Genomic DNA, 16,897 nt, shown 5'->3' on the forward strand with positions numbered 1-16,897 from the left:
TTCTAGTTCTTTCTTTCGTCTTAGACCTGTCTCTTTGTACCGAGAAATCATGCTCCTAGAAGCACTGAAAGTTAATCTCAATATGATTCTCATATGTCTATACCTGAAGTAAATCGCGATGTAAGGCTCAGAGAGTCCCATACAGAATATAATAATAAGAGGCCAATATAGCGATAAGGAAACCACTGCTCTGGATCTGCACCGACGGCTCCAAGATGGTCTGTGGTGAAGGGACAGGAACCTATTTCAAGGGGTTTGTAGGCGAATGGTCCCTGAGTATAGCAAACCCTGTCAGCTTATTTCAGGCTGAAAAATGGAGCTTAAGTACACTGGAGGAAAAATAAATAGGGACACAATATTTTTTAAAATTTTGCCTTTTTTGCTTTCGTTTATTTAATATTTGTTTTTTTTTTATAAAATTATAGGTCATTATCCATCAAAACCATATAAATTCATATTTCAAACTTTGTGCAAAAATTTTACAAATTCCGCGAAATTGCATCTAAATTTTCAACTTTTTAATCAGAGTTTTTAGAAGTTTTTTGGGTATGTGGTTTTATAGCTCATTCAATTTCATTAGCTTGAAGTCGCTAAAATATCGCGTTGATTTCAGGCATTTTTTTACATATTTTTTCCACACAAAGAATGTTCGACAATTTTTTTTTGTATGGAAGATAGTGCGTAATACATTCAGAATAAAAATTATCAAAACAATCTAAAAAATTTAATAAAAAAGTTGAAAATGTAGATGCAATTTTGCAGAATTTTTATAATTTTTGCAAAAAGTTTGAAATATGAATTTATATGGTTTTTGTTCTAATAAAAGATAAAAGCCAATGAAAAGATAATGAGCTATACTTTTATAAAAAAAATATCAAATAAACAAAAGAAAAATAAGAAAAATTTGTTAAAATGCGTGTCCCTATTTATTTTCCCACCACTGAATTTGAGGCTTGTGGGAAACCAAATAATAATGCTTGCAGGAATGAGGGAGCAGTGGTTTATTCAGATAGCCAGGCAGCACTCATGGCCATATAAGCTATATAAACTTAAAAGGAAGCTACGCTCATTAATATTTTTTGTCTGGGTTCCCGGAAGCCAACGAGGGAGCACACGAATTGGCCAAGGCGGGAGGCTGTAGCGGGGGTACTGGGATATTGCCTGATAAATCAGATCTCAAATAAACACAAAAATTACAAGGTAAAATCATTATCTCAATTCGTGGCCATGATTTCTGATGTTTTCAAGCATTATAAATTATATCGAATAGAAAATAGAAATATGAAAATTAAATGGATCTTAAGAGCACTTAATTTTCTCTTCAGTCTCTAAATTGTTGTTAACTTTTTATACAATTATTAACTAAAATATGGTTGTTCGAAAATAACTAAGCAAGGAGAACACAAAATCGATTCCAATATTTCACTCACGGACAACGACTTTGACCACTAAAACAAAAGGTACGTTATTTGGTTTGTAGTTTTCTTTATCAAAGACTAAGGACAAAAAGTTTTTTTTTTTTTTTTGCAAAGATGAAAACGGGACTTTTGGCCAAATAAACTGAGCAAATTACCCATAGTGCAATGACGACATAATGATCCGAAACAGGATACAAAAATTTGTGTGCGTTTTGTTAGAAAATTATTATGGTTTTTTCTGAACCCTGAGAGTTTCTATCCTCTTTTTCTCAACAACTTACATGATAATTGCTTTTACCCTGACATGTTTAAATTTATTTGTGCTGAAAGCGTTGTTATATCTGATTAGAATTGACGATGCGTAGATTTGTATTCCACAAAGTTTCAAATTGCCTTACATAGAGACTAAAGGATTTTAATATATACGGCTTTCACCTGAGGCTTAAACTGTCTGATATAAATGCTGAGCACTTAAGCAATGTCGATTTAATACACATGTACTTATCGCATCCTAAATAGAAAACATTCAGTATTCAAAATTAATTTTTTCCCATAAAAAATTTCACAGAAAATATTTCTAACTTCTGCCAAAATTTCTTCTTCCCCACTATATTTTTTAACTGGGACAAAACGCCCATTTTCCAAAAATTTATAATATTCTTGTTTTTCTTTTGAAAATAATTGTAAATAAGATTCTATTGTCCGATTTTGTTTATTTTCCATACCATCCGTCCTTCGCTCAGATATCTCAATTTCTACTTGAGTTGTCGTGTCCACAGACGGACGAACGGACGGACAGGCAGTCACCGCTTGCTCGATTTATTTTTTCCTTCTAATCGTTTATGTATACATTTTTCTATATCTATCTCGATTCGTTTTAGCTTTTAAAAACAACCGTTATGTGAACAAATATATAATACCCGTGTGCACAAGTGCGCTTTGGTATAAAAATTCAAATAAGTAGGACTGTTTTTGTTGTGCTGGCGCCACTTGCGCAGCATCAACTATTTTTGCCTCTCCAGAACACTTGGGTTTTTAAGTTGTGAATGTTTTTGGTATAGGCTGCGATATACAGAAATATATGTATGTATGTGCATTAGGGTGGGAATATTTTGTTTATTACGTGCGTATAGCATAGCAGAATTATACGTATAATTCTAAGCGAATTTGCCGAAGAAACTATGGGTCTAAAATACCTTGGAGTTTGCCGAATTGCGAAAATAGGGTTCGAAGAAAATGTGAAAATTTTTCGTGCTGCACTCCACGTTGTAGGAAAAAGATAAGCGCATAAATGCGTTTTTCATACCAAAAACCTCTAGCATGTTTTCAAACAAAATTTAAGCACTTTTTTAACACACTACAGCGAAATGCTAAGAAACATATTTTCGAAATTTGTCAAACTCCAAATTAATTTTTTTTCGGCAAATTTACTTAAAATTGCACGTAGAATCCTTCCGCGTTATACGCGCATATTCGAAAAAATCTCCCAAAAAATTAACCCCCGCCTAATATACATAGGCTACGACATATATAAGTGCAATAAGTACTAGCTAAGTAGCTTGACGCAGAAAATTGAAAATAAGGAAAATACAAAAATGAAATTCGAAACGAAATTTACATAAGGAAAACAAAAATTTTTGTTTATTTCCTAACTCTCGCTAAAATCGGCAAAGCAATTTTAACCAGGTTCAACAAAGTGTGGCAGTGATTAGTACGTTCACAACAGAGAATTCCTTTGTAGTTACATACGTATGTTATGTGAGTGAGCTTTGCTGTGAATTTTTTCCAACTAACTTGGGTTGAAGTATATCTTTTTGTTTGTTCCACAATTTACGCAAATACATACATAAATACATATATACATACGTATGTATGCTCAAATGTACATACTTGCATATCTGAAATGGTAAAAAGCTTAAGTAGATTTACAGTTTATGTTTATCTCATTTAAATAATTTACTCGCTTCTCCCATTTTAGTGGTTGACTTAATTCCACTGTGGCGAGACGAAAAAATTACATTCAAACATATGCTGTGTTTGATAATAGGAACCTTCTAAAGTATTTAAAGGAAGAAAAGAATTAAGTATTTCTAGGCGACATACATACATATGTATGTAGGTAAATAGACTTTTGAGAAAGTTCGCTGAGACAAAAACGAAGTTAGAAACAAAGTGATCAAATTAAGTTAACTGAAATTAACCCTTAAGTCGTGGGTTCAGGAATCGACCTTTGCAGAACTGCCTTTTTTAAGGCTAAAGATTACCAATTTTGCAGTTTCATTGATTCAAAGTCATATACTGCATATCTAGAGTATATAAAGCTTTATTGCAAGTGCGTTTTATTAATTTGTTGTTTGAAACTAGCCCCAAAAAACGCATGCACTAAAGACTTTATTCCGTCTTTTATTGACTGTTAAAGAGCTTAGGTGTTCATCTCTGTACAGATCGCTGCCAAACGGCTTCTATCTAATCCCCGCAAAGCACACAAAGTGTTGCACCGTCTCATTTTCATCAAGGCAGGAAGAGCTAAGCGAGTTGTCAAGTATGCGAATCACAGTCAGGTGTTTTTGTCACGAGAAGGGACCAGCAAGCAATCCCACATTTTGTCTGCAGCCTCATCTCCTCAATGGAGATAAACAACTAGCTAATCTGAGATTGAAGACAACATGAGTTTAGCCTACCTGCAGCCCCTCGAAGCCTCTTTAATGACCGATGGATGAAGTGCTTAAACTAGTAGTAATAAATTTTCAAATTCCTTATTATAAGGTATTCCCGATTGGCCTGGCACCCAGAGTAAAATACTTAAGTGCGTTGATTTCCTCACTGATCCCTCAAGTTGTTTAAGCAGATTTCTGCGCTCTTTATTGAAAGTCTGCTCCACCACACCACAGATGCGTATCAAGTAAGCATAATTTCATAGAGATAGAAATGCATAGGATTCCATGTTTTATCAAAGGCCTATTAATATTGCCAAGGCGCAGTTAAGGCTCTGCAGATCTTCTAGTCAACGTGAGAGCTCCATAAAAGTTCAATATCTACGATGGCTGATAATTTCGCCCACTAGAAAAAATTTTCCTCAGATGTCCGGACCCTTAATGGGGAAGGTGCTTCTACTGAGCCGGCTGATGCCTTAGAAAGACTTAGGCCACGAAATGTATGGAAGGGCAAAGGTAAAAACACGAGGAAACAACGTATAATCCATGTAACGTATAACAACGTATAATAATGTAAGACAGCGCTGATGGGGGAGACGGATCGTGGCTACTTGCAACCCGCATCAAAGCAAGATTTTTTAACATTTCACTCTGGGAAAATGTCCATTTTCTGTAGAATTTGTATACATAAGTTTAATACTTAATTAGTTTCGTATTAAACTGACATCTCAAGTGCTTCAAGTGTTAATGCTTTAAACTTGTCAAATTAATATTAAAGATAATTTACTTAAAGTTTGAGCAATAGCAAAATAAAATGTCCCACCCGTCATGCCCCTATTGTAATTTGCAGTTTATGTTTTGAGTTAAGGTCTCATGTGTGGGCCATTGGGATACTTGCGGCATTAATTTTAAGCAAGAAATTCCTACTAATTGCCGTATGAAAGTTTTGGAAGTATTTAGAATTAAGTAAATAAAGTTTAGTGGTCTGTACAACCTATGTATGTATGCAAGTAAATCGTTTTAAATGGTTCAAATAATCGCCAACTGGACCTGATTTGACTTGTAACCCAAAAAAAATATTCCATCAAATATATCGTTGGTGTATTTATTTTATCGCATAGTTCTATGTATAAATTCCACCATCCTTATTTCTCGCCTGCTCCTTTAAATAATGAAAATTTCACAAACACTTACCTCCCTTCCACCCTCATTTACATAAATTCTAAATACTTGCTACACCCAAATATTCGCACTTGTGGGCATTACATTCATTTCCAGCTCACTTGGCCACTCCAATACGAGCATTCTCAGTTCGTTATGCTTAGTTGACGCTGTAAATGTTGGCATAGTAAATTATTCCTACAAGGATAACTGCCAATTGCTCCGCATGCTACTTCAACTTAATGCTACACTTGGTTGCTTTTGTATATTCGGTTTTGTTTTGTTGTAGTTAGTAGAGAAATAGCTTAAAAGCAAAGCGTTGTGTGCTTAGCTTTTGCTTAATTTGGTTACAATCTTACAGTCGTTTGTGTGCAAATTAATAGTTTAACTTCTAAATCGGCCTCAACCGCAACGGGCCAACAAGCCAAAGAGATACTAGTTAAAAGGGTTTTCGGTAGAACGAGCTCACATCTTAACGACTAAGTAGAACATCCAAGTTGTTCGTCGGCAACAATGTACATGCTCTACATGCATGTACATATATGCATATATATATACATTAGACTGATTCAAAAAAATCGACATACTTTTTTGTTTTGAATAGCGCCCCCTTCAATACCTATGGAGGGATGTCAAAATATGCCTGTTAAAAGGTAAACCCTTAATACATATTAAGTTTGAAAGGTCGTGCATCGCGGTTTCCAATTTTAAATATAAATACTTAAAAAAAAAAAATGTTTTCATCTTTGGAGTTTGTTGGCAATAAATTCTCGAAATTAAAAATGCGTACATACATATTTTGGTAGAAAAGCAGACGTTCTACAAAAAACGTTCATACTATTTTTTGATAAACTTACTGCTTTAACGGCTATTCAAACTTAAAATTAAATGGATGCCATTATTACAGTTTTTCTCCTATTTTAGGTAAAATAATTAAAGTTGTTTTCAAATACCCAAACAAGAAGTTATTCAAAAGTTGAATTTGCGAAGTTTAATAAGTCTTGCAAATTAATTTTAATAAAAACCCCATTTCGTGGAAATATTAATTTCTATTGTATTGAATTATGTTCGAAAGTTGGTTTTATCAAATTTTCACCAAAAATGATTTTAATATCTTTTTCTTACCGGAAGTTAGAATTTTCACGATTTTTGTAAAATTGTTTGCAATATTTAATGATGATTTTAATTATTTTACCGGAAATAGGAAAAAAACTGATGTGAGACGTAAAGCACCAAATTTCATACAAAAACTTGTATAGAATTTTTTAGTTCGACAATTTAAGGCAGAGAAAATAAATTCCAAAGTTGAAAACAATATTTTTCTAAGTAATTTACATATATGGAAAATAGATATCCGCGATGTGCGACCTTATCAACTATGTATTTGTTTTTGTTAATAAACTGGCATCTCTTGACATCCCCCCGGAGGTATTGAAAAGGGGAATGTCAAAAAAGTTAGTCGATTTTTTTTTGAATCAGTCTAATATACATATGTATGTATTTGTTTAAATATTTTCATGCACTCATAGATATTTATATACATAAGCTTTATGTACAGCATATTTATAAAGAAGAGTACCCTGCAGGGAAAGCTACTAGTTGTGAACTAGAATTCTACCGGTTTGCGTTTCAGCAGAACTAACGGGTGATTTTTTTGAGGTTAGGATTTTCATGCATTAGTATTTGACAGATCACGTGGGATTTCAGACATGGTGTCAAAGAGAAAGATGCTCAGTATGCTTTGACATTTCATCATGAATAGACTTACTAACGAGCAACGCTTGCAAATCATTGAATTTTATTACCAAAATCAGTGTTCGGTTTTTTCCGCTTTTTTATCGACAAATTTTGTTCAGCGATGAGGCTCATTTCTGGTTGAATGGCTTCGTAAATAAGCAAAATTGCCGCATTTGGAGTGAAGAGCAACCAGAAGCCGTTCAAGAACTGCCCATGCATCCCGAAAAATGCACTGTTTGGTGTGGTTTGTACGCTGGTGGAATCATTGGACCGTATTTTTTCAAAGATGCTGTTGGACGCAACGTTACGGTGAATGGCGATCGCTATCGTTCGATGCTAACAAACTTTTTGTTGCCAAAAATGGAAGAACTGAACTTGGTTGACATGTGGTTTCAACAAGATGGCGCTACATGCCACACAGCTCGCGATTCTATGGCCATTTTGAGGGAAAACTTCGGAGAACAATTCATCTCAAGAAATGGACCGGTAAGTTGGCCACCAAGATCATGCGATTTGACGCCTTTAGACTATTTTTTGTGGGGCTACGTCAAGTCTAAAGTCTACAGAAATAAGCCAGCAACTATTCCAGCTTTGGAAGACAACATTTCCGAAGAAATTCGGGCTATTCCGGCCGAAATGCTCGAAAAAGTTGCCCAAAATTGGACTTTCCGAATGGACCACCTAAGACGCAGCCGCGGTCAACATTTAAATGAAATTATCTTCAAAAAGTAAATGTCATGGACCAATCTAACGTTTCAAATAAAGAACCGATGAGATTTTGCAAATTTTATGCGTTTTTTTTAAAAAAAAAGTTATCAAGCTCTTAAAAAATCACGACGCGACGTTCCAGCAGTCACAATGGCCGACAGAGCAGAGCACTCGCATGGTTAGCCTGAGGTCCCAGGTTCAAATCCTGGCGCAGGGAAAATTTTTTTATTTTCTATTTTTTATTTTATTTTTATTTTTTATAAATTTGTTTTTTTGTTTATGCTGCTTATGTAATTTTTAAATTTAATAAAAAAATATTTTTGTTTAATTTCTTTGTTTTTATATTTCTTCCTAAATGTTTTTTTGCAATGCAATTAGATTTTCAAATTTGTTATTTATTTATAAATTGAATAAATTATTTTTACTTACATTTTTTTAACTTTAAAAATCTTAACCACCTCCAAGCGGCCTCGAACCTGCGATTTCAGAACCACAACCAGTAGTCTTCACGTGACGCCACAGCTTTGGCAATTCAAAGGCAGCTGTCGCTGAACGCTTAAGTTCTTCGAAAATGTCGAACTGGTAGGCACATACTAGTTTATGAACTAGTATTTTTTCTAACTGGTTTGGGTTTTCACTGCAGGGGTACTTATTCACCCTGCAGGGACAGCTCTAACTGTGCGTTAGAATTCTACCAGTTTGCGTTTCAGCCCAACTAGTTCACGTTCTATCCTTTTTCAATGTTAGCGAGTGGTATTTTTAACATTACGATGTCCTACGAGATGTCAATTGTTAGGCTATGCATCAGCATCTACTAGTAAAAATACTAGTAGCATCATACCAGTTGATTAGATAGTCTGCAAATTCATCCCCGTGAAAAGCATTAGTAAGCCATTTTGCTCGCGGCGCTTCAACAGTCGAAATGGCCGACATAGCAAAGCACTGGCGTTAAATTCCTGAGGTCCCGGGTTCAAGTCCTGACACAGGGGACATTTTTTTATTTTTAAGTTTTTTTTATTTTTTTTTTATTTAGGATTTTTATTGTACTCTTAAGTTTAATTTAAGAAAAGTATGTTTTCTTAATTTTTTATGGCAAAGGTATTTGTTTCCATTTGTATGTTTTTTCTGCAATGAAACTAGATTCTCCAATTTGTTACATATTTATATTTAAATTGAAATAATTTTATCGGCAATTCAAAGGCAGATATCGCTGAACGCTTAAGTTCTTCGAAATTGTCGAACTGTTAGGCCATCGCCTTAGCACATGCTAGTTAATGAACTCGTTTGGTTTTTCGCTGCAGGGTACTTATATATCTATGTATGTACGTACTTGTGGATATACGTAAATTTGTATTTGCGTGACTTCATTGCTTTCGTTGTCTTTTATTTGTGCCACATTGCTATCGCTGATAAAATCTTATATATGTAGATATATGTAAATGCCAGTACGAGTATTTAAATTTGAACAAGCGTTGTTTGCAAGAGCGAAATGTTATTTAGTTGTCTGCAGTCGCGACATAGGCTTGTATGCTCTTTTAAACTGTTGATGTTTAGTTTTTAAATTAAAATGTTTCAACGCATGACATGGTTCTTAGTTTGCTAATTAGGCATATTTAAGCCTTGTAATATATAAGCAGCAAAGCGGTGCTAATATTTAATTCAATATATGTACTTAGATGTACCTATGTTAGAGCAAATATCCTTTTTATTAAGGTTAACTCTAGTTGCTTAACCGGCGTGTGCAAATGTGCATTACTATAATAAGAACACCTTAACAACTGTGAGCTTTTGTGTTTGAGTCAATTGAAGAATAATATCAGGGCTTCGTAAATTTTTTTCGAATGTTTTTCTGAACATAATTTTATGAGCAACTGTCAGTTAACAGTTTAGTTAAACGTCCGTGGCCCGAGCAATATCTAAATTATAAAAGGTTTTTTTCTAACAGCGGTCGCCCCCCGGTGTGTTTCCGCCATGAAGAAGCTTCTAATAAGGAAACGAAAATTTTAAATATTTTTTCCTTCCGAACTTGGGTTTTTTCTCACTAAAAAATGTACATTAAGAATATGGCGCTGCAGCCAGATTTCTATTGAAATACACTTATAAAACAATTTGTGTATTTAAATCCAAAATAGTGTCATGGAGAGTTTGACAATGCTATGCAATTCGTTTATGAATTGATCAAATTTATACATTTTTAAGTCCAAAAAATTTACGTGAAGAGCGTTGAATAGAGTATTTCCCCTTTCATTACTCAGGCCTGCGAAATTTAACTTTATTACATTACAACGCTTTTAATCAACTTGCAACGTTCTTGGTCCGGACCACCATTTATACTATATATGTAGCAAAGCTATTTATGGCAAAGTCTAGATACCAACCTAGTCTGGATATCAGTGTCGTTGTAGATATCATATGAAACACATACAATTAGAAGACTCTAGATGTCGCCCCGCCAGAAGAAGTTAAATATAGTGCCAAAAAATATGCACTACATACGCTAGAGCAGAAATGAACGACACGCCATTTCTTTAAGTAAAATTAATTCCTGCTATGTGCATGTATGTATGTACATATGTATGTATATACTCAACGTGAGCTCAAAACAGTTTGCTTATATAGTCTTCTGTTCTCTTTTCACTGCAAGTTTAATCATTTAAATATCTATTGCAAAATTTTATACAAACAAAAATAAATAAAATAAAATAAAACTTTCTAATACCACGCTTTTATAAATGGACTAAAACTTAGAAAGTAATATTTATAAGTCCCATAGAATTTGTTTTGATAACTTTTAATTTTGAAATTTTAGCAAAGGTCATTAAAACATGGAAAATTGAATTGAATGGGCTAAAAATCTGCATACTCAGCTTTTTTTAAAACAGTCTAATTAAAAATTGAAATATTTTAATGGAAATTTGTAGAATTTTCTTTAATTTTGCACAAGGTCTGGAGCTCTGCTTTTTGGGGTTTATGTTGTAGAATTAACCATATTTTTATAAAAATTTGCGAAAAATTAACTAGTTAAAAAACAATTGCCCGTATTAAAAAGAAGTCCGCTGTACCTAAACTTTATTGACTGACTGTATGTTTATTTGTAAAAAATATTTATATCTATTGTCCACAAGCCTATCCTGGCCTCCAACTGAGACCTACAATAAATAAAATCATTAGTTCAATACAAAATAATTGCTAACGAAATTCCAGACACGGAGTTGTCTAAACTAATTAACCATCTGTGGTATCTCAATTCGCAGTAAAATAATTTTTAAAAAATGTCAAAAGAAAAAAGGTTAGAAAATTAATGTCCGAAGCTGAAATCGATGAAGTAAATTATGACGACAGGAATGTAAAAGCCAGACCCAATCTCCATGAACTTTATAATTTATTAGACAAAGAAATTGATTTTTTAAGATACATATTTGAAATTGATACAGGTATGGTGTGTAAAAAGTTCAAAAAATGGGAAGGAGAGGAATAAAATTAATCTAAGGCTTCAATTCATCCTTGAGAAAAGACGAAGCACAACGACAGTTTCTATTGATATATAATTTTGCAATATAAATAACAAAACGTATTTTGACATTATTCAATAATACAATTATCAAAATATATATAAAAATTATGTATGTAGATGTAATCAATTAAGTATTTTAGTGTTCTTAGACTTTTGCATGGAAGTTAACATTTGAAAATTTCTACTACTGATTTGATAAATGCTAAACACTGTTAAAAATAATAGTTTTATTAAAAATTGTATAGAGATAAAAATTAAGAAGAATGTAGTTTCGCTTTTAATAATGCCCGAATTAGGTTCCGGGAATAAATAGCTTCGATTTTAAGGGCGAAAAAGAAGTTTTTTTTTTCGAAAAATTGCTATTTTCCTTAATTTAACCTCAATTATGCACGTGTTCTCATTACCAGATTGTGCTGAAGCTTTGTCAATCACATTTTCTGGCCCATTGGCACATTTTAGTGGGGTGCTCCGACAGAAAATGCAAAATTTATTTCTTGTACCCACCCTAATGTACATAAATTTAAAATGCCGCTGCTATTCAGATCGCTAGCTCGTTTTACGATTTCAAATATCACACTGAAGAAATAACATGAAAAGGGGAAGTCGCCTTATATCAAACGTCGTTTTGTTTTAAATGTCGTGGAAAGGTCCTTCGCATTTTGTACGGAGAATCAAACTGTACTCAGTCTTCATGACCATATAAATTTTGCAGGGACTTTAAATTGACAAGAAGGTGGTATACATATATCGATATTCGAATGGAAGGTTTTCGCAAGATTTAACGCACCGTGCAAATCTGGACAAAGGTGGATTTGTAAGGTCTAAGGCCTTCCTGATAAGGCACAATAAGGAGAGATGTTTACGAATAAAACCTTTTTTACGAAAATTTTAATTTCAGTGTACTTACATAAATAATTACTGTTAACCCTGAACATCCTCTCTAATTTGTTCTTGAGAAATTAAAGTTTACAAGAATGGGCTAATTTGTCAAATTCTCATGTCTTTGCTACAATATTCAATAAAGCCTATAATTTTCGTACGCATGTGTCTATGTACATAGATAATAGTTTTCGAAAGTTAAGGACTTTTGCGAAAATGCTCCTTGAACAGCAGTACATTATTTTTGTATGTGTGTATTTTGAGTAAACACAAATTTATATATTTGAATGTGGGCGTTGTTTTATTTGCACAAAATACGTTATTTGTTTGCCTTTAATTTTATTCGAAAATATAACGCTGTGAATGTTTGCGTATTTGTGTTGATTTGACTTCACTTCAACTAAGTTTACAAAAGTTACTTAAATGCTGAATTTGAGCCCATTCAAGTGGAAGATAAGTTTAGCTTGTAAAAGTTTATCTTGATAAGCAATCTAATATGTACTATATACTATAAGCGAATATTTGCCGAAATATTTATGTGTAGGTATATACATAAATATTGTAAAGGCAAGTAGTATATGTACATGTACATATCTATATTTATGTACACGCGTACATCGGCTGCATATGCCGATGAACTTGCGAGAGGGTCTTGTTGAAAATTAGCTAAACGGGGGTTGTAGGTTTGCATTCTATTTGAATTAATTTTAGTTTGAGTTTATGCAAAAAGAATATTAATTACCGTAATATAGAAGCAGTGATGACAAAAACTATCTGCAGCATTTAATTCAATGAAACGTAAAACTTGTTTGCACTCGCTGCCAATTTTGTACTTTGTTAGGCAAATAGTTTATGTATAAACTGGCATAAATAGTCTGATAAATACTACACTAGTTAAATAAATATTTGTGTACATGCATTTAGATATACAATATTTCCGGAAGTTTAGTTATCATTTGATATCTTTGCGTTTATTGTATGTATATCAAATTATATATTCATATAATATTTTCATATTTATAACTTCATATTTGTTGCATGCATAATTCGCTAAAATAATATTTAAATAACCATTTAAAAAAACATTTAGTTTTTGCAGCAATTTTACCTATATTACAAAAAAAAACGAATTTACTAAAACTAAGCTTACTCTCCAATAACACTGTAGGATAATCGCAAGTTTTGAAATGGCACGGAAACGCGGAAACTCAAATGGCAGTCCTAGTTTTGGGATATTTATTCTATTTTTCTAGATTCGGTAATTTTTCCAAGATATTCTCATTTTTATGAACAAAAAATCAAATTTTAACAGGGCAAAAAATTAAAAAAAATGCAGATTTTTAGAAAATTATTTAAATGAAAAGTGGCGAATGGTGAAAGGAAAACGCCTAATTATTTTTTGTTTTGTAAATTGCGAACATCGCTTCTTTAGCACTTTCTGTAGTGTTGTAAAGAAGTGCATACATTTTGCATAAAAACATGCTATGAGGGATTTTTTGGTATGAGGAAACCATTTCTGCACCTAACCTTTTCTTAAAACTTCCACTAGAGGGCGCAATAGCAAACTACAAATTTATTTTAGGTCCAGGGTTCCTTCGGCAAATTTGCTTAGGATTACATGTAGAATCCTCCTATGTTGCGGGAGTATGCATGTATGTAAGTTCCTAGTTGTAGCCTAAACGGCTGAATAAGATCAAAAGAAGTTTTCACACAGTAGTATTTCCATGACACCTGGTTCCACCATAGGATATAAAAATTGCGGCATGTCATATCCGATATTCATGAATTTTTTAATGCTAGTTTTCCACTAGGGATTAAATGGCAAAAATGTAATGGCAAAGTTGGCATTAAAAAATTATCTTTCAAATAATAGTCATTGGCGGCCCTTGTGGTATAGTGGTAAGCAGTACGCGCTTCCACTCCGCAGGGCCTGGGTTCAAGTTCTAGTCAAAGCAACATCGCAAGTTTTACATTTTTTTAATTAATTTGAGCCATCGGGAGTCCGCTCCGTAATCTTTACTCTGTAATTGAAAAAGGCTGGTACTGGACAAAACGAAGACCAATATAACTGAAGCAACAATTATTTCTGGATGCGGCAAAAGAGTAAATGTTTTACAGACAGAAGTCTCATTAATTCCCACAGATCTCCTATTTGACTTCCTCTTAGCTTAGTCATAAGGATTTAGATTAAATAAATAGTATACTTTAATTTATGGTAAACTGAAAATTTGTGGTACCGATAGTCTATAATAAATCTAACTTATAATAAATCTTGTTCTAAAAATACTTCGTGAGCATATTTGTTAAAAATAAGTATACATTTTTTATAGTCGGAAACTTGTAGTTACACCTAAAATTTTCACTTTACATGTCCATTACCTTACATATGAAATTGTCCAAAAAAAAATATAAATTGTTTCCTTTTCATTACAGGTCTACATTGTGGGACATATACCACCCGGTTCAGATGAGCGCCACATCGGTTTGCAACAGAATGGGCACACCACTTTCACCGAAAGTAACAACAAGCGTTACTTGGAATTGGTGCGCAAGTACTCGTCAATAATACAGGGCCAGTTTTTTGGTCATTTACATTCAGATTCTTTTCGTATCATCTATGATGACAATGGTAAGTAGACTTGCGTAGTTTTCTATTAATCTTATTTTGAAACTAATTTTAACTAGAAAATGCCCTGTGTGCTTTTCGGTGCCTCAAAGGCATTCTTGTCCTTTTCATCTTTAGTCATTAGGTGGCAACCTGAGAATCATTACTCTTAGTGGTGAAGGCTGGATCCTTTGTGAGGTTTATTAGGTCAAAAGAGTTTTGCAGTTGCCCGCATGACCAAATCTAGTTTACAGAGAGTCGAAGTTTAGGAATAAAGAACATTATTACGAAACTTACCAGATTCCTTCAAAAGAGCAATACATAAATATTTGTTTGCACTCAACCTACCCATTTTTTTACCATATTCCAATATTATTCCAATGTATTTCCTATTGCTGATTTTGATACAAAAATCTCCAAAAGAATGGCAAGCGCACCTAAGGCCGAGGCCACGCAATGAGCGGCAAACCGGCTGAGCAGCTGAGCGGCGCCATACAGAAATGCCGCTCAGTCGCTCAGAAATACCGCTCAGTGCATGGCCACTTCAATAGTATTTCATATTTTTTAATTTTAACCCGCTCAGCCGCTCGCTGCTTTGCCGCTCATTGTATGGCATCGGCCTAATAATATGCTATATCTATGTATGTTACCTACATACTTCCATTTGGCTGATTAAACATTCGATCTGTTAGAGCCAATTTACACGATGACTTTTCACCCTGGGTGGAAAGTCATGCGTGTCGAGCTTGCTGGCAAGAAGTGTAGCGAAGTCAGCGGGGTAGGCAAGCACGCACGGTGAGCGAAATCGAGTGGTTTTTTGACGTTTCGCTTTTATCGAGTTCACTTTTTCGTATTTTTTCTTTGAGTTCGCGATTCGCTCCGCTTTAAAAATGAGGACGAAAGAGTTGACAAAAAAAAGATTTTACGCTTAAATGTCAAAAATACGCAAAAAACGGCGCAAAGAAAAAGTCATCGTGTAAATGCACGAGGATTTTCGAAGACATTTTTAAAAGAGAACGTGCCAAAAACGCAGGGTGAAAAGTCGTCGTGTAAATTGGCTCTTACTTTTTCATGTTGCGTACATTTAAGCCCCACCGCTTTTCAATTTAGCGTTGCGATTGTCAGAATTCCAAAAAAGCACACCGGTTCAGTCAAAAGTAGCCAAAAGAAAAAACATTATCAAAAATTAGAAATTGAATTATGGAGACAAAATTTTAACTGGTTCAAATATTCAGGCAACAGAGAAGACTTTATTCTAAAACAAGCTTGTAAGTGACAGAAAACAATAAATTTCTTTTGACAGGAGGACGTAAATTTAAAATTTTCCGGGGTTGTGAGAGTTATTAATCTTTCCACTTAACAGATAACGTCATTTTATATCAAGTTCTATGTCGCTTAGTTTAATTATATGCGAGATATGCGGCACTTGACTTTTAGTGGTTCATAACTGAAATTTTAAATCAAGTATAAGTTAAGAACTCCATTGGCCACATTACGTTTAAATTTTACGCCGATACAGTAGCATATCTGCTCACTATGAGAGCCGTGGCACGTCCCTTATCCCTGAATTTTGAAATAAGCTATAACAAGGAACGCGTTTTTTGGATCACAAGTTGTCAAAATTTTTAATGAATGAAATAATCCAACTTTCGGAAGAAATAATTGTCCTGCAAAAATTATAAATTTGAAGTACTTTGAAAAAAAAATCAAATCTTATCGTATTTGAAAAAAAAACTTCATATTTTTGTCTTTGTATCATATTTCAAATTAAAGTGCCTGGAAAGTATCCTGTCAAAATGTTTGAATATCCTGTCAAAATGTTAGGCTGGGTGATTAAAGTAATACATATAAAAAAAGACTAAAGTTATTAAAATAAATTTAAAAACTAGCAAACTATGCACTGAATTAAATTAATTCCGATATTTATAAAACATTTTAATATATTAAAGTATTTGTCAATGGCTCCTACACTTAGTAGGGATTTTGCTGCTGGTTTTGTCAGTCCGTTTAAATTTTTTTGACGTAGAATACGTCTTACGTCTCGATATGGAGGCTATGCTCAAATGTTCTGAGTTGTTCTAGTTATTGCACGAGAACTATTGAAGTGATTTCAAAGAAAAGCGGCATGCATTTCAAAGATAAAACCTATCGACAGATTCATTTTCGTAAGTAACCAGTTTGGTTTCTGTTGTAGAAACAACGGTAAATATTGCCTTATTTT

General features: G+C 33.6%; 1 protein-coding gene across 1 annotated transcript in view; it reads left to right on the forward strand.

Moving 5' to 3' along the window:
* The window catches only part of LOC118746563 (sphingomyelinase phosphodiesterase D-like), a 282,083-nt gene that overhangs the window by 235,051 nt on the left and 30,135 nt on the right, over positions 1-16,897 (forward strand). The window contains exon 6 of the mRNA XM_036480406.1: positions 14,505-14,700. Coding sequence (XP_036336299.1) covers positions 14,505-14,700 — 196 coding nt within the window. The remainder of the gene's footprint in view (positions 1-14,504; positions 14,701-16,897) is intronic.

This window comes from Rhagoletis pomonella, unplaced genomic scaffold (assembly GCF_013731165.1).
Source record: "Rhagoletis pomonella isolate Grant_MI unplaced genomic scaffold, Rhpom_1.0 Rhpom_scaffold_00010, whole genome shotgun sequence".
Classification (NCBI taxonomy): domain Eukaryota; kingdom Metazoa; phylum Arthropoda; class Insecta; order Diptera; family Tephritidae; genus Rhagoletis; species Rhagoletis pomonella.